Genomic DNA, 17,012 nt, shown 5'->3' with positions numbered 1-17,012 from the left:
GGTTTGATCCCAGCCCCGGATCACTGTCCGTGTGGGGTTTGCACATTCTCCCTGTGTCTGCCTGGGTCTCACCCCCACCACCCAAAGACGTGCAGGGTCGGTGGATGGGCCACGCTAAATTGCCCCTTAATTGCAAAAAAAGAATTGGGTAAATATTTTAAAAAATCAGGTTGCACAGATGGAGGATCGACAGTGTGATTTAAAATGTTTACTTTATGTGATAATCCATTTCAACTGTATGAATTAAACTTAACCAAATCACCATTCTTGAAAAATTCAAGGACTTTTTAAAACAATTTTATTTTTCAAATTTACATTTTAAAACATTGCACGACTGTGCATTTTCCACGGCAGGTTTTGTGTTTGGTAATATCCAAACGAGTTTGAGTGGAAACCGGGGGGGAGTTAAAAACACTTTCCAAAATGGTTGCAACTACGTTGGAGTCACTGATTGTGCCCAAAGCAGAACTCTACCCCATTATTTCTAATATATTCTTATGTTATATGTTCTTTCAGTTTCTTGCTCTGCTGGAAACCTCAAGAGGAAGATTACACCGGGCTGACTATCAATGAAGACCGCAGTTAGTGCTTGCAGTTTTCAGTTAGATTGCAGATAGAGTAACTTGTTTGGCCACTTTCAAAGCCTCATTGTGTGCCAATCTATCTGCTTGTTCATGTTATGCAACAATAGGATGTTTGCGAAATTCTACATGTAGTTAGAAACTGCTGTTTGGAACAATACTATCAGTATCAGAAAATAGCCAATAGTATTCATTGCAATTGAAGCTGATTCATTGAGCAATTAACCCCTTTGACAGAGTATATGAACTTCCTGAGACACGACAAATAAAGAGTAAGCAAAATGCAAAATACTGAAGATGCTGGAAATCTGAAAACAAAACTGTTGTACCCACTTTAATGTTTTTATATATGGATGTGAAGAATGTTTTTATATTGCATTCTTGTTATGAAATATTTTTTCCGTCAGTTGTCAGGAGGAATCTTGGAACGCTTTTCTTTCACTGTCTTGACTGACAGGATGAAAATTCATCTCGCTGTGATGGGTTGTAAGTGAAATTAATTTTCACAGTTTCAACTCCACGCCTCAGGAGGAAACAACCCACCTCTTTAATAATTGTAATTGAAGGGGCTGAAATGTTCTATTGTTTGAGATTGGATGGGATTTTAAATGAACAAACTGCTAACTATTTCACAAAGGCACATCTTTGCAAGTGTGATTTGGTTAACATTGAATTGGATTTGCCAGGGGCTGGTTTAGCACACTGGGCTAAATCGCTGGCTTTTAAAGCAGACCAAGGCAGGCCAGCAGCACGGTTTTATTCCCGTAGCCTCCCCGAACAGGCGCCGGAATGTGGCGACTAGGGGCTCTTCACAGTAACTTCATTTGAAGCCTACTTGGGACAATAAGCGATTTTCATTTCATTTCATTGCTATCAGTTGGCCTAATAACCTAGAAGACCCCAACTTGGTTGCAATGTCCTTCATTATTTGTTCTGCCTCCTATCTGATAAAACTTCCAGACTAAAAAAGTTTACATATTTTACCCGTGTCAAGATATTCATAAATATTTAAAACCAGCAATAGTCCTAATATCAACATCACTATCGAAGGTTGTCATTTATTACCAAGCGTTGTTTTCTGCTAGATGCCAATTTTGTATTCAATGCCATACCTTACAGCTTGTCATGGTGTTCTTTAATCACCAATGTGCACGGTTGACAAAATAAAATCAAAAAATTCAAGTATATAAATATATTTCCTTGCCGTCATGTCAGGAAAGTAAGACATTCCCATTTCAGTCGGTCCAGTGTCAACATGAACCACTCTCTGGTTGTGTTTAACACCTACTCTTATCTCCAATTGTCCTTTTAAATTTTAACACAATAGAGTGCCCTTTGTTCTGTCAAGGAAACCAGTCAATGCAACCAGTGAAAAAGAATTCATAGAATCCAGGGACGTTTCACAGTAACTTCATCGAAGACTACTTGTGACAATAAGTGATTATTATTATTATTATTATTATTACCCTGCAGAACTGTGGGACGTATGGAAACCCGTACTTCTGGGTTTCCTGAACTCAAACAATGTCCCTCCACACAGAATGCACCTCCGGGCTCATATCCAGCCCACTGTCCGCCTAATTAGACATTGTAAATCCGCAGCACTGTAACACAACCATTGAGTTCTTCGTATTCTGGCAAATATTCTGTCCCCAATCAATACAACAAAAATAAATAAATTGCTCATTATTTGAAATGCTTCTGAGAAATATGATATATTATGTACAGGCAATACCTTCTATCTATAGATCATTTCCAACCTTAAAATGCTTAACGTGTCTTATTTTTTTGAATATATGTCAATAACCACGGCCATTTTGACATGAATTTGTAGTTTGGCTCTGCATTTATAGATAAGAGGGTTGCTACAAATCACAGGAGCGTTAAGATGTCAGATGTAATATTCCTGCTAAGCTGCTCACATGCACCACAGCCTGGAGGGTAGACTGAACACTTTGTTAGCCATAAAGTACCACTTAAACATTTGCAGGTACTGCACATTTGGGGGGGGGGGGAACGACTGGCTGCACACAACAGGATTCTGCAGGGATCATTGGCCAGATGTTTTGCTGCTCATCTGGACATGCAGATTTCATTGGCTTGGATAGTGCAATACTTTTTAGAATTCATTTTGGTAAGAAAAATGTTACATTGTAACCCCAGTGCAGCACCATTCACACCTGAGAATCACAGAATATTACAGCACAGCTAGAGACCATTCAGCCCACCAAGTCTGCACCAGCCCTTTGGAAAAGCAGCCAAGTCCCACTCTCCCACTGTTTCCTCATATCCCCCAACATTTTCCTCCAAGTATTTTTATCCAATTTCCCTTTAAAGCCTATATTGAATCTGTTTCCACCAGCCTGTCAGGCAATGCATATCAAATACCAACCACTTGTTGTATTAAAGATTTTTCCCTCATGTAGTCTCTTCTACCTTCTTTGCCGTCTGATCCTTCGACCATCGGGAACAGCCTCTCGCTATTCACTTTATTTAAACCCATCATGCATTTAAATAACTCCATCAAATCTTCTCTTAGACTTGTTTGCTCTCAGAGGTACAGCTCCAGCTTTTGGCATGTATCCAAGTACCTCTAACCTTTCATCCCTGGAACCATGCTAAAGAATCAATTCTGCACCCTCTACCAGGCCATCACCTTCATACAGCAGGTGCCCAGAATTGGACACACTATTCCAATTGGGGTTGAACTATTGTATTATAAAGGTTAAATTGACATGTTTGCTCTTGTGGATGTATGTACTCAGAACAAACCCATGTGTGCTGTTCCTCCATTTTCCAATTTTCTTTCATGGGACCTGAGCGTGACTGGTGAGGCCAGCGTTTGTTGTCCATCTCTAATTACCCCTGAGAAGGTATAAAATGGGAATCCCAGGAAAATATTGTTTTGAGATGCAAGAATCTTTATCACTGTGCTGAGGTGATGTATGGATTGAGAGTTCTAAAGTAGTAAACTTGCTGAACTCTTTCTTTCCATTTCCTCAAATTGACCAACTTGTGTTAAATTGTGTTTGTTTTACTAATTTTTAGGTTCATAAAATTTTAAAAAACAGTATTTACAGTGTACAGTAAGTCTTCCAAGCCATATTAGGAAAATATAAAACATTTTTTTCTCACATTACTTATTCATAAATATGGTAACAAATTATTCATAATTTTAGACACGTACAAGGGTGAACACACGTAAGACATTTATTTTCAAATTTACAATGTATTGTACCTCAGCAACTAATGGGGACTTCACAAATGTTTTCTGCATAATCAAGAAAGATGTAAATGATTCAATTTTAGAAGCTAGCTGTATGATTATTAATGTATTTTCAATGAGTGTGAACTACAAAAATAAGATGTTAGATTAATCTTGAGAATATGTGATAGATTTGTGTGTCTCTTCTGTATTGAACTCTTCATACCTATTTTAACCCTGTATCAATTTGGGGCAGTAAATGCCGTGTTCGTTGCAAACAGATTAATAAAACCACTTACAAGCTACAATAAATAAGCCACTTACAAGCTACAATAAAATACATTTTGCACTTTTTTAATATTTGTAACAATGAATTCAAGGTATGGGATGAGTTGGGGGTTCTTTTATTCCCATTTCTTTCTCCTGAAAGCAAAAACATGGCTAGATTGTAGTATTTTTAAACAATGCTCATGTTAAGTTTGCTTGCCTTGTGGATGACAGCAATTAGAGATCAACAAACGCAAAACTTTTATTAGGAATCTAAACATCCCATAGACAGGACAGTGTGCTGATATTAAGTTGGAAGTGTTCCATTCACCATGTGGATCAAGCCGCTTCTCTGTAGGCTTCGAGAACATACCCCCAGCTTTATTTAAAACAATTAATAAAACATTCAAATTAGGTTCCCACATTTGTAATATTGAGGATCCCCAGAATGGGACTTGGCATTTATTAAACTTTGCACAGCAACATGTGTTAATGGGCAGGAAGAACCTGTCAAGAGAGCTTTTCAAGAGGGCTGATCCACTATACTTTTCTACTGGTTAACCCCTGCTGATAAACCTCTGAGTGCTTTGTGAACTATTTTCTGACTGGATAAACTTAATTCAGATTCTTGAGAATGTAAAGAATGTGACTGCCGGTGGCAGCCATGGAGTGAGTGGTCATACATTTGGTGTCCCCCACTCCAGGTGGAATTGCTTGGTCCTTTTTCACGCGATTTAAGGGGTGTTTTCTGAAGTGAGGTGAATAAGCAGTGAGAAATAGCCTTCTCCATCGGTGGGGCTGGTTTATGGCTTACCAGACAAGGAATGTAACGATTAAGGGGCAACAGCCTGGCTGAGAGATTATTCGAGGTTTGACAGAGGAAAAGACGGCGGAGGATTTGGAGGTGTCATTGCCGCCCAGTGGTCCACTGAGCAACTGGTGGTCTTTTTGATCGCAAAGTTCAAGCAGCAGAGACTGGAGGCCTCCGAGGATGGCAAAGGTGGTGGAGTCGTTTAGGGCGGCTATTGAGAGAGTGGAGCAGAGGCTGCGGGTGCAAAGTCTGGTACTCCTGAAGGTGGAGGAGTCGTTTGGAGAGCATGAGGATTGGCTGGCCTTGTTGATGGAGAACCAGAAGAGGTTGAGGGAGAAGGTGGAGGACCTGGAGAATCGTTCCAGGAGGCAGAATCTCTGGATTGTGGGGCTGCCTGAAGGGATTGAGGGATCGCAAGCCATAAAAGTATGTGGTGAATATATTTGAGAGATTGGTGGAGGAGAGGGCCTTTGACCGTTCCTTAGGTGGAACGAGTGCACAGTGCATTGAGGAGGAGGTCGAAGGTGGGGGAGCCGCCAAGGGCGATGGTGGTGCAGCTGCATCGTTTCCTCAACAAGGAGAAGATACTGAGGTGGGCATAGGAAAGGAGAGTGCACCTGGGAAAGAAACGTGGGTGTGCAGTTGGCCAAGCGGCAGGCCGGTTGCAATCAGATCAAGGCAGCCCTCTGCAAGGAAGGAGTGATGTTTAGGGTGTTATTAGATAATGTGCTGTTGGCGGAGGTGGTTGGATCGGAGTATTGGGTGATTGTGGTGTCTGGCCACGCGCTGCGTTGGGTAGACTTGTGGTTGGCGAAGGGGGAGGCTCAGCGGTCGCAGTGGAGGCTGGATATGGGTTATTGGCAGATAAGGGGGTTTGCGAGAGGGTGAGGGTGACCATCCGTAATTATGTGGAGCAGAATAAGACGGGGGAACTTTCCACCTCCGTGCTGTGGGAGGTGCTGAAAGTGGTGGTAAGGGGGAATTTATATTGATTCAGGCACACAGGGAGAGGACGGAGCAGGCTGAGAGGTTGAGATTAATGGAGGACAATCCAAGAGTGGATCAGGAAAATTTGGTGGCGTTACTAAAGGAGAGGCAGAGGCTCTCGATCAGTGATTTTCAAAATGGGGGTCACGACCTGCGGTTGGGTCGCCGGATGATATAGCATGGGTTGCCAAAAGATCACCAAAATAATCCCCAAATGGCGCCTGACCATGTTTACCGTTTTCTCTCTAGGTGAATTCTCACTGCGTTACAGTGTATGACCGCGCAAGGCTGATGTAGAAGCCGGTGCCATGGACTTCCTTGCCTCTCTGGGCCAGAGAATAGTTGGGCAGTTTGAAGTCAGAGACCTGTAAAATTCTCATTGGGTGGCATATCCTGCTACTGTGTTCAGCATCAGGATCTGTATTATTTCTTGAGTTCAGTGTGTCTTTTATCACTCAGTTAAGCTCGAGATTTTTTTCTCTACATCCTTGCTATGACTGTAACATTACATTCTGCAGTCTCTCCTTTCCCTATGTATGGTATGCGTTGTCTAGCTATGTATAGCATGCAAGAAACAATACTTTTCACTGTATACTGATACACAATACTAATACGAGCGGCTAGTCATGAGATGGATCACTGCCAACCTCCCAGACGGTCTTGATCCACTGCACTTTGCTTATCACCGCAACTGGTCCACAGCAGATGTTATCTCCCTGGCTCTACAATCAACACTCAAAACACCTCGACAACAAGGACACCTATGTAAGACTGCTGTTCATCAACTACAGCTCCGCCTTCAACAATATTATCCAGACAAGACGAATAACCAAACTCAGCAATCTTGGACTTGACCCCCCTCCCTGTACAGCTGGATCCTCGACTTCCTCACCAACAGACCGCGATCTATCAGGAGAGGCAACAGCATAGTCCTCAACACCGGAGCCCTGCAAGGATGTGTGCTCCGTCCTCTACTGTACTCCCTATACACACATGACTGTGTGGCAAGATTTAATGCCAACTCAATCTATAAGTTTGAGGATGATACGGCTGGTGGGTCGTATTTCAAACAACCACAAATCACACTACAGGAGGGAGATAAATCACATGGTTGCATGGTGTACCGAAAACAGTCTCTCTCTAAATGTTGGAAAGACCAAGGAACTGATCATCGACTTAAGGAAGCGTAGCATAACACACACTCCTGTCTGCATCAATGGCTCCGAAGTGGAGATGGTCGATAGCTTTAAGTTCCTGGGGGTCGCCATCACCAACAGTCTGTCGTCCACTCGCGTTGATGCAAAAGTCAAGAAAGCCCAACAACGTCTCTACTTCCTACGGAAGCTAAAGAAATTTGGCATGTCTGCATCGACTCTCTCAAACGTCTCCAGATGTGCGATACAGAGCATCCTATCCGGCTGCATCACAGCGTGGTATGTCAACTTCTCAGTCCAAGATCGCAAGAAACTGCAGAGTGTGGTGAACTCAGCACAACGCATCACACAAGCTTGCCACCTCCACATTGATTCAGTCTACACCTCCCGCTGCCTCAGGAAGGCAGACAGCATTATCAGAAACCCCTCACACCCAGGCATTGCCTTCTTCCAGACCCTTCCATCAGGCAGAAGGTACAGAAGTCTGAAGACCCGCACATCCAGACATAGGAACAGCTTCTTCCCCACAGCTACTAGACTCCTCAACGACTCCCCCTCGGACTGATCTGTTCCCTGTAAGAACACTATTCATGACGCCCTATGCTGCTCTTGCTCAAGTATTTGCTTTGTTGACTTCCGGGTGCGGCGATGACCAGCTGAGTCGCAAGTTTCGGCACCTCCCGTTGGAACGGACTTTTGGGCTCTTATTAGGAGCCCAACGGCAATTTTTAACGGCCAAAATCACTGTGCGATGAAATAGAAGGGAATCCCCCCCGGATATATGTGGAAAAAGGAGAGGATAGCGGCCAGATTGCAGTGGATCCTTTGGAGCAGCGGCAAGGAAGGGAAGCTCGAAGCAAGATGGCGTCGGAAGGTGGCCGTTTGGTATGGGGCCCGGAGCAACAAGAGTTCCTGCGACGCTGTGTGGAAGAGCTGAAGAAGGAGGTGTTGGCCCCGATGCTACAGGCGATTGAAGGGCTAAAGGAGGCGCAGAGGACCCAGGAGCTGGAGCTTCGGGTCGTGAAGGCAAAGGCTGCTGAAAATGAAGATGAAATACAGGGCCTGGTGTTGAAGACAGAGACACACGAGGCACAGCACAAAAGGTGTGTGGAGAGGTTGGAAGCACTGGAGAATAACTCGAGGAGGAAGAATTTAAGAGTCCTCGGTCTTCCCGAAGGGGCAGAGGGGGCGGACGTCAGGGCATATGTGAGCACAGGCCCTTTGGAGGTGGAGGGAGCTTATCGAGTTCTGGCGCGAAGACCAAAGGCTGGAGAAATACCTCGAGCCATAGTGGTGAGGTTCCACCGCTACAACGACAGAGAGATGGTCCTAAGCTGGGCGAAGAAAACTCGGAGCTGTAGGGGGGAGAACGCGGTGATCCGCGTATACCAGGGTTGGAGTGCGGAGGTGGCGAGAAGGAGGGCAAGTTTCAATTGGGCTAAGGTGGTGCTTCACAAAAAGAAGGTTAAATTTGGAATGTTGCAACCGGCGAGATTGTGGGTCACACACCAAGGGAAGCACCACTACTTTGAGACGGCAGAAGAGGCGTGGACATTCATTGTGGACGAGAAGCTGGAATAGTCTGGCGAGAGAAAGAGCTTCTGGGATAAAGTGGTGGGGTGATTATGTGGGGCGAGGAAGGGGGGGGGATGATTTTTCAATTTGTTAATTTTTCAATCCTGTAACTTTTCTCTCTTCCCCTCGTTGGGGGTGGGGGGGGGGGGGGAGTATGAGGAACTGTGGACGCCGGTGGGAAGGAAAGGGGAAGAAGGGAACTGCGCCATTAGGGGCGGGGCCGAGTGGGAAACGCGGGAGTTGCTCCCGCGCTATGGTAATTATGGCGGGAACAGGGACGCAGGAAGGAGGGGGCCTCGCACAGTGAGGGGCCGAGGGCAAACGGGGAAGCCAGAGTTCGCTGACTTCTGGGAGCAACATGGGGGGTGTAATTACGCTAGAGGGGGATCTAACGGGGGGGGGGAGGGAGTTAACTGGGTTGCTGCTGCTAAGGGGAAGGGGGAGCTGTTATGGGGCGGGGTGGTCAAGACGGGAGGGCACTGTCGGTGGGATATACGGGTACGTGGGAACCGGGTAAGGAGCTGGGTAAAAAAAGGGGATGGCTAGTCGACAAGGGGGGGGGGGGGGTAAAAGAGCCCCCCAACCCGGCTGATCACGTGGAATGTGAGAGGGCTGAATGGGCCGATTAAAAGGGCTCGGGTACTCGCACACCTAAAGAAATTAAAGGCAGATGTGGTTATGTTGCAGGAGATGCACCTGAAACGGACAGACCAGGTTAGACTACGTAAAGGATGGATGGGACAGGTGTTTCATTCAGGTTTAGATGCGGAGCATAGGGGGGTGGCTCTTTTAGTGGGGAAACGGGTACTGTTTGAGGCAAAGACCATAGTGGCGGACAGTGGGGGTAGATACGTGATGGTGAGTGGCAGATTGCAAGGGGAGGCGGTGGTTCTGGTGAACGTATACGCCCCGAACTGGGATGATGCAAACTTCATGAGGCGTATGTTGGGGCGTATCCCGGACCTGGAGGCGGGAAAGTTGGTAATGGGGGGAGACTTCAATACGGTGCTTGATCCAGGGCTGGACCGGTTGAGGTCCAGGACCGGGAGGAGGCCGGCAACGGCCAAGGTGCTTAAGGACTTCACGGAGCAGATGGGAGGAGTAGACCCCTGGAGATTTATTAGGCCTAGGAGTAAGGAGTTCTCATTTTTCTCCCATGTTCACAAGGTATATTCACGGATAGACTTTTTTGTCCTGGGAAGGGCACTGATCCCGAAGGTGACAGGGACGGAGTATACGGCCATAGCCATCTCGGACCACGCTCCACATTGGGTAGATCTGGAGGCAGGAGAGGAAAAGAACAGCACCCACTCTGGAGAATGGATATGGGCTTATTGGCGGATGAGGGGGTGTATCGAAAGGTACTTGGAGCTTAATGACAACGGAGAGGTTCAGGTGGGAGTGGTCTGGGAGGCGTTGAAGGCGGTGGTCAGAGGGGAACTGATATCCATAAGGGCACATAAAGGGAAGCAAGCGAGTAAAGAAAGGGAGCGATTGTTGAGAGAACTTCTGAGGGTGGACAGGCAATATGCAGAGGCACCGGAGGAGGGACTGTACAGGGAAAGACAAAGGTTACATGTGGAATTTGACCTGCTGACCACGGGTAAGGCAGAGGCACAGTGGAGGAGGGCACAGGGTGTACAGTATGAGTTTGGAGAGAAGGCGAGCCGGCTACTGGCCCACCAATTGAGGAAGAGGGGAGCGGCGCGGGAGATAGGTGGGGTGAGAGATGAGGAGGGAGAGATGGAGCGGGGAGCGGAGAGAGTGAACTGTTCAAGGCATTTTATGAGAGGTTATATAAGGCTCAGCCCCCGGAAGGGAAGGAGGGAATGATGCATTTCCTGGATCAGCTGGAATTCCCGAAGGTGGAGGAGCAGGAGAGGGCGGGACTGGGAGCACAGATTGAGGTGGAGGAGGTGATAAAGGGGATTGGGAGCATGCAGGCGGGGAAGGCCCCGGGACCGGATGGGTTCCCGGTGGAATTTTATAGGAAATATATGGACCTACTGGCCCCGCTTTTGACGAGAACCTTTAATGAGGCCAGGGAAAGGGGGAAGCTGCCCCCGACTATGTCGGAGGCGACGATATCGTTACTTTTGAAGAAGGAAAAAGACCCGCTGCAGTGTGGGTCCTACAGGCCCATTTCCCTTTTGAACGTAGATGCAAAGCTCCTGGCCAAGGTGATGGCGACGGGGATAGAGGATTGTGTCCCGGGGGTGGTCCACGAGGATCAAACTGGGTTTGTTAAGGGGAGACAGCTGAACACGAACATACGGAGGCTGCTAGGGGTGATGATGATGCCCCCACCAGAGGGGGAGGCGGAGATAGTGGTGGCGATGGACGCCGAGAAAGCATTCGACAGAGTGGAGTGGGACTACCTGTGGGAAGTGTTGAGGAGATTTGGTTTTGGAGAAGGGTTTATTGGATGGGTACAGCTGCTATATAGGGTCCCGGTGGCAAGTGTGATCACGAACAGGCAGAGGTCTGACTACTTCCGTCTTTATAGAGGGACGAGGCAGGGGTGTCCCCTGTCTCCGTTACTGTTTGCATTGGCAATTGAGCCCCTGGCCATAGCATTGAGGGGCTCCAGGAAGTGGAGGGGAGTACTCAGGGGAGGAGAAGAACACCGGCTATCATTGTATGCAGATGATTTATTGCTGTATGTTGCGGACCCAGTGGAGGGGATGCCTGAGATAATGCAGATACTCAGGGAGTTTGGGGAATTCTTGGGGTACAAATTGAACATGGGGAAGAGTGAGTTGTTTGTGGTGCATCCGGGGGAGCAGAATAGGGGAATAGATGATTTACCGCTGAGGAAGGTAACAAGAGATTTCCGGTACTTAGGGATTCAGATAGCCAGGAGCTGGGGAACCTTACATAGGCTAAATCTAACACGATTGGTGGAACAGATGGAGGAGGATTTTAAGAGATGGGACATGGTGCCCCTGTCATTGGTGGGTAGGGTGCAGGCGGTCAAAATGGTAGTCCTCCCGAGATTCCTTTTTGTGTTTCAGTGCCTCCCGGTGATGGTCACGAAGGCTGTTTTCAAGAAAATCGAGAAAAGTGTCATGAGTTTTGTGTGGGCTGGGAAGACCCCGAGAGTGAGGAGGGGGTTCTTGCAGCGTAGCAGGGAGAGGGGGGGACTGGCACTACCGAGCTTAAGTGAGTACTATTGGGCCGCCAATATTTCAATGGTGTGTAAGTGGATGAGAGAAGGGGAGGGAGCGGCGTGGAAGAGATTGGAGATGGCGTCCTGCAAAGGAACCAGCCTACAAGCACTGGCGACAGCGCCGTTGCCGTTTTCCCCGAAGAAATACACCACAAGTCCAGTGGTGATGGCAACACTGAAAGTTTGGGGGCAGTGGAGATGGCATAGGGGAATGACGGGAGCCTCGGTGCGGTCCCCGATAAGAAATAATCATAGGTTTGTCCCGGGGAGAATAGATGGGGGATTTAGAGCATGGCAGAGAGCTGGGATTGTGCAACTGAGGGATCTGTTCTTAGACGGGACGTTTGCGAGTCTGGGAGCGCTGACGGAAAAATATGGGTTGCCCCAAGGGAATGCATTCCGGTACATGCAACTGAGGGCTTTTGCGAGGCAACAGGGGAGGGAATTCCCGCAGCTCCCGACGCAGGAGATTCAGGATAGAGTGATCTCAGGGACATGGGTGGGGGATGGTAGGGTGTCGGATATATACAGGGAAATGAGAGACGAGGGGGAGATCATGGTGGATGAGCTGAAGGGAAAATGGGAAGAAGAGCTGGGGGAAGAGATTGAAGAGGGGCAGTGGGCAGATGCCCTACGTAGGGTAAACTCTTCGTCCTCGTGCGCCAGGCTCAGCCTGATACAATTCAAGGTTTTGCACAGGGCGCATATGACCGGAGCAAGGCTCAGTAAATTTTTCGGGGTAGAGAATAGGTGTGGGAGATGCTCGAGGAGCCCAGCAGACCACACCCACATGTTTTGGTCATGCCCGGCACTGCAGGGGTTCTGGGTGGGGGTGGCGAATGTGCTTTCGAAGGTGGTGGGGGTCCGGGTCGAGCCAAGCTGGGGGTTGGCTATATTTGGGGTTGCAGAAGAGCCGGGAGTGCAGGAGGCGAGAGAGGCTGATGTTTTGGCCTTTGCGTCTCTAGTAGCCCGGCGAAGGATATTGCTTATGTGGAAGGAAGCCAAACCCCCGGGCGTGGAGACCTGGATAAACGACATGGCAGGGTTTATAAAACTAGAACGGATAAAGTTTGCACTAAGGGGTTCGGCTCAAGGGTTCACCAGGCGGTGGCAACCGTTCATTAACTATCTTGCAGAACGATAAAGGAAATGGGAAGGTAACAGCAGCAACCCAGTGGGGAGGGGGGGGGAGGGCTCGGGTGGGTCCTCAGGGGTGATTTTGTATAGATATTTGTACTTGGTTATGTATATTAGATTGCTTGATTTTATTATTTGGGAGAGCTATTATTTTTGTTATGGCAGTTGCCATTTAGTTCATATATTATTTATGTATTTGTTAAAAACGGTCACTGTTATTTATATTGTTTTATTGTTGTAAAAAGGGAAAAACCTCTGTACTGTTTTGTTTGGCCGAAAAATGTGAATAAAATATATATTTTTTAAAAGTATTTGCTTTGTTTGGCCCCTTGTTCCCCACTGTAACCAATCACTGTTTGTTGATGTTCTCGTTGATTATTCTTTTGTCTACTATGTCCGTACTGTGTACGTTCCCTTAGCCGCAGAAAAATACTTTTCACTGTACTTCAGTACATGTAACAATAAATCAAATCAAATACCTGTGACAATAATACATCAAATCAAATCCTCCACCCCGACAAGCCCCGATGTCCATTCCTTCCACTTCCGAATTGTCTCTCCACACCGGGGTTCTTGTCCTTCAAGGACCATTCTTTTTTTCATCACGTCCCCCGCCGCTATCCACCCCTCTCTTCCCAGGTACTTGTCCCCAAGTATCCATCTCTGCCGTGTGGCTACATGGACTCCATCAGCTGAATCGGTTCCCCTACAGCCTAGACTTTTGCATCTACCTTTATCGGGGCTTCAATTGTTCGCTAAAGATGACATTAGCTGGAGACTAAACTCATGTAAACAGGAGCCAGTAAAATGTTGCAGGTGTATGGAATGGAATGTGTCTGCATGTTTTGCATATTGGTCAGCTGAGCTGTGCCCCGCATTGCATTTTTTAGCATGCTTTCAGTCTGTGACATAATTACCTGGGAAACGGTACTGACAGGCGTCCAGTTACATTCTGTCTGACTGTGTTTTTCATTCAACAGTTAAGGCTGCTATTTCTGAAGTTGAAGTTTTGAGTTTAATTTCCTCTTCGAGGCCGTGTTAGGTTTTGAACGCGTGAACATGACATTGTTAAAACTGCAATACTGAGCCTGTTAATCTTTCCATTTCCGCAACCTTACATTTGCTTACAAGGGGTGTGAAGAAATAAAATAATTAAATAATCCTGAGGAGTTACACCCTTTAGCAATGTGTCAGGGTGGAGATGTTGTTTAAGGTGAAGCAGCAGCTCAATTTACAAATTTACATTCAATAATACAGAAGTGCCAACAATGAATATGACTTTTTAAAAGTAATTATCGAGAATCTTTTGTGAATGTGGCATGTGTCGCGATAGTTGGCCATTCTGCAAACGTGGATCCCTCGAAAAAAAGTTTGAAAAACACTGCTCTTGATGGAGTTTGGGCTGTTGTCCACGGCAAAGGCGGTGGGGCAATTGCGTAGAGCCAGAGGGGCAGTGTACGAGTATGGGGAGAAAGCCAGCAGGATGCTTGCACACCAATTGAGGAAGCAGTCAGCGGCGAGGAAAATTGGAAGGGTGAGAGATGATAGGGGTCCAGTGGTATCTGAGTAGGAGGGATGAAAGGGTTTTTTGAGGCTTTTTACTGGAGTTTGTGTAATTCGGAGCCTCCGGTGGGGGATGAAGGGATGAGGCGGTTTTTGGACGGGTTGGAGTTCCCGAGGATTGAGGAGACAAAGGTGCAGGGACTGGTGGCTCTGAGAAGGCTGAGGAATGTGATGGACTGCGTGGGGCAGGCGGGGAAGGCTCCGGGCCCAGATGGGTTCCTCGACGAGTTCTATAAGAAGTTTGGGTTGGAGCTGGGTCCTATGCTAGTTGAGCTGTATAATGGGTCAATGGTGATGGGGGAATTCCCCCACCCCCACCATCTTACTGACTATGGCTTCGATATTGCTCATTCTAAAGAAGGACAACGGCCCAGAGCAGTGTGGATCGTAACGCTCATTGTTGATTGTAGATGCAAAGTTGTTGCCAAAGATGCTGATGACGCGGATAGAGGATTGTGTGACGGGGAAGGACCAGACGGGATTTGTGAACGTGCGGCAGTTGCTGGCGAATGTGCGGAGGTTGCTTAATGTTATGATTGTGGCAATGGACGCGAATAAGGCGTTCAAATGGGCGCATTTGTTTGAGGTGTTAGGGTGGTTCGGGTTTGGGCAGGGGTTTGTGGATTGGGTTCGGCTGCTGTATAAGGTGCCTGACGCAAACGTTCTGACGAAGAAGGTCAGCCTGGATTATTTTGGGTTACACCAGGGGACAAGGCAGGGATGACCGCTCTCTCCACTGCACTGCCCTGGCGACTGAGCCACTGGCAATGGTGCTTAGGCGTTTGAGGGGGTGGAGGAATATTGAGCGGGGGAGGGGGGGTGGTGTTGAGCATAGAGTTTCTTTGCATGCGGTTGATCTCAAAGAACAAAGAACAAAGAAATGTACAGCACAGGAACAGGCCCTTCGGCCCTCCAAGCCCGTGCCGACAATGCTGCCCGACTAAACTACAATCTTCTACACTTCCTGGGTCCGTATCCCTCTATTCCCATCCTATTCATGTATTTGTCAAGATGCCCCTTAAATGTCACTATCGTCCCTGCTTCCACCACCTCCTCTGGTAGCGAGTTCCAGGCACCCACTACCCTCTGCGTAAAAAACTTGCCTCGTACATCTACTCTAAACCTTGCCCCTCTCACCTTAAACCTATGCCCCCTAGTAATTGACCCCTCTACCCCGGGGAAAAGCCTCTGACTATCCACTCTGTCTATGCCCCTCATAATTTTGTAGACCTCTATCAGGTCGCCCCTCAACCTCCTTCGTTCCAGTGAGAACAAACCGAGTTTATTCAACCGTTCCACATAGCTAATGCCCTCCATACCAGGCAACATTCTGGTAAATCTCTTCTGCACCCTCTCTAAAGCCTCCACATCCTTCTGGTAGTGTGGCGACCAGAATTGAACACTATACTCCAAGTGTGGCCTAACTAAGGTTCTATACAGCTGCAACATAACTTGCCAATTCTTATACTCAGTGCCCCGGCCAATGAAGGCAAGCATGCCGTATGCCTTCTTGACTACCTTCTCCACCTGTGTTGCCCCTTTCAGTGACCTGTGGACCTGTACTCCTAGATCTCTTTGACTTTCAATACTCTTGAGGGTTCTACCATTCACTGTATATTCCCTACCTGCATTAGACCTTCCAAAATGCATTACCTCACATTTGTCCGGATTAAACTCCATCTGCCATCTCTCCGCCCAAGTCTCCAAACAATCTAAATCCTGCTGTATCCTCTGACAGTCCTCATCGCTATCCGCAATTCCACCAACCTTTGTGTCGTCTGCAAACTTACTAATCAGACCAGTTACATTTTCCTCCAAATCATTTATATATACTACAAATTAGGGTATATATTTCAGACCCAGTCGGGAGCTTTGACGTGATCGTGGGGATTGGGGGGGTTTGGCTGCTTTTCGGGGTACCAGTTTAATATGGAGAAATTAATTGGCTTCCCAATTAATGCACGGGGGCAGGGGAAGACATTGGGGGAGCTGCCTATTCAGTTGGTGGGGGCGAGTTTTCGCTACCTTTGGATTCAGGTGGTACCGAGTTGGACCCAGCTGCATAAGTTGAACTTGGTGCAGCTGGTGGAGGGAATGAAGGTGGACTTTAAGAGGTGGGTTGTGTTGCCATTGTCTTTGGTGGGTCGGGTTCAGAGGGTAAAGATGGTGGTGTTACCTCCCAATTCTGGTGGTCAAGACCTTTTTTAGGAAGGTTTATGGGATGATCTAAGGTTTGTGAGGGCAGGGAAGGCTCCGCGGGTTAGGAGAATGTTCTTGGAGAGGGACCGACGGGGGGTGTGGGTGGGGATGGATTAGCTTTGCCAAGCTTGTTGAACTGCTACTGGGCAGCAAATATTGTAATGGTTAGCGAATGGGAAGGGGAGGAGTGGTCAGTTTGGGGGCGAATGGAGGTGACCTCAAGGGGACCAGCTTGAGGGCACTGTTGTTGGCGTCCTTTCTGCTCTCGCCGGCCAGATACTCCATGAGTCCGGTGGAGGCATCAGCACTGAAAGTTTGGAACCAGTGTCAGCAACACTTTGTATTGGAAGGCATGTCTCTGTGG

At 47.4% G+C, this 17,012-nt stretch overlaps 1 protein-coding gene across 1 annotated transcript in view; it reads left to right on the top strand.

Moving 5' to 3' along the window:
* Positions 1-4,124, top strand: part of LOC140391910 (lysosomal proton-coupled steroid conjugate and bile acid symporter SLC46A3) — a 58,207-nt gene extending 54,083 nt beyond the window's left edge. The window contains exon 6 of the mRNA XM_072476952.1: positions 517-4,124. Within this exon, the coding sequence (XP_072333053.1) occupies positions 517-586 (70 nt within the window). The 3' untranslated portion in view covers positions 587-4,124. The remainder of the gene's footprint in view (positions 1-516) is intronic.
* Positions 4,125-17,012: the final 12,888 nt, after the last annotated feature.

The sequence above is a fragment of the Scyliorhinus torazame genome, chromosome 15, assembly GCF_047496885.1.
Source record: "Scyliorhinus torazame isolate Kashiwa2021f chromosome 15, sScyTor2.1, whole genome shotgun sequence".
Lineage (NCBI taxonomy): Eukaryota > Metazoa > Chordata > Chondrichthyes > Carcharhiniformes > Scyliorhinidae > Scyliorhinus > Scyliorhinus torazame.
Note: the sequence above shows the minus strand (reverse complement) of the source record. Positions and strands in the feature narration are given on the sequence as shown.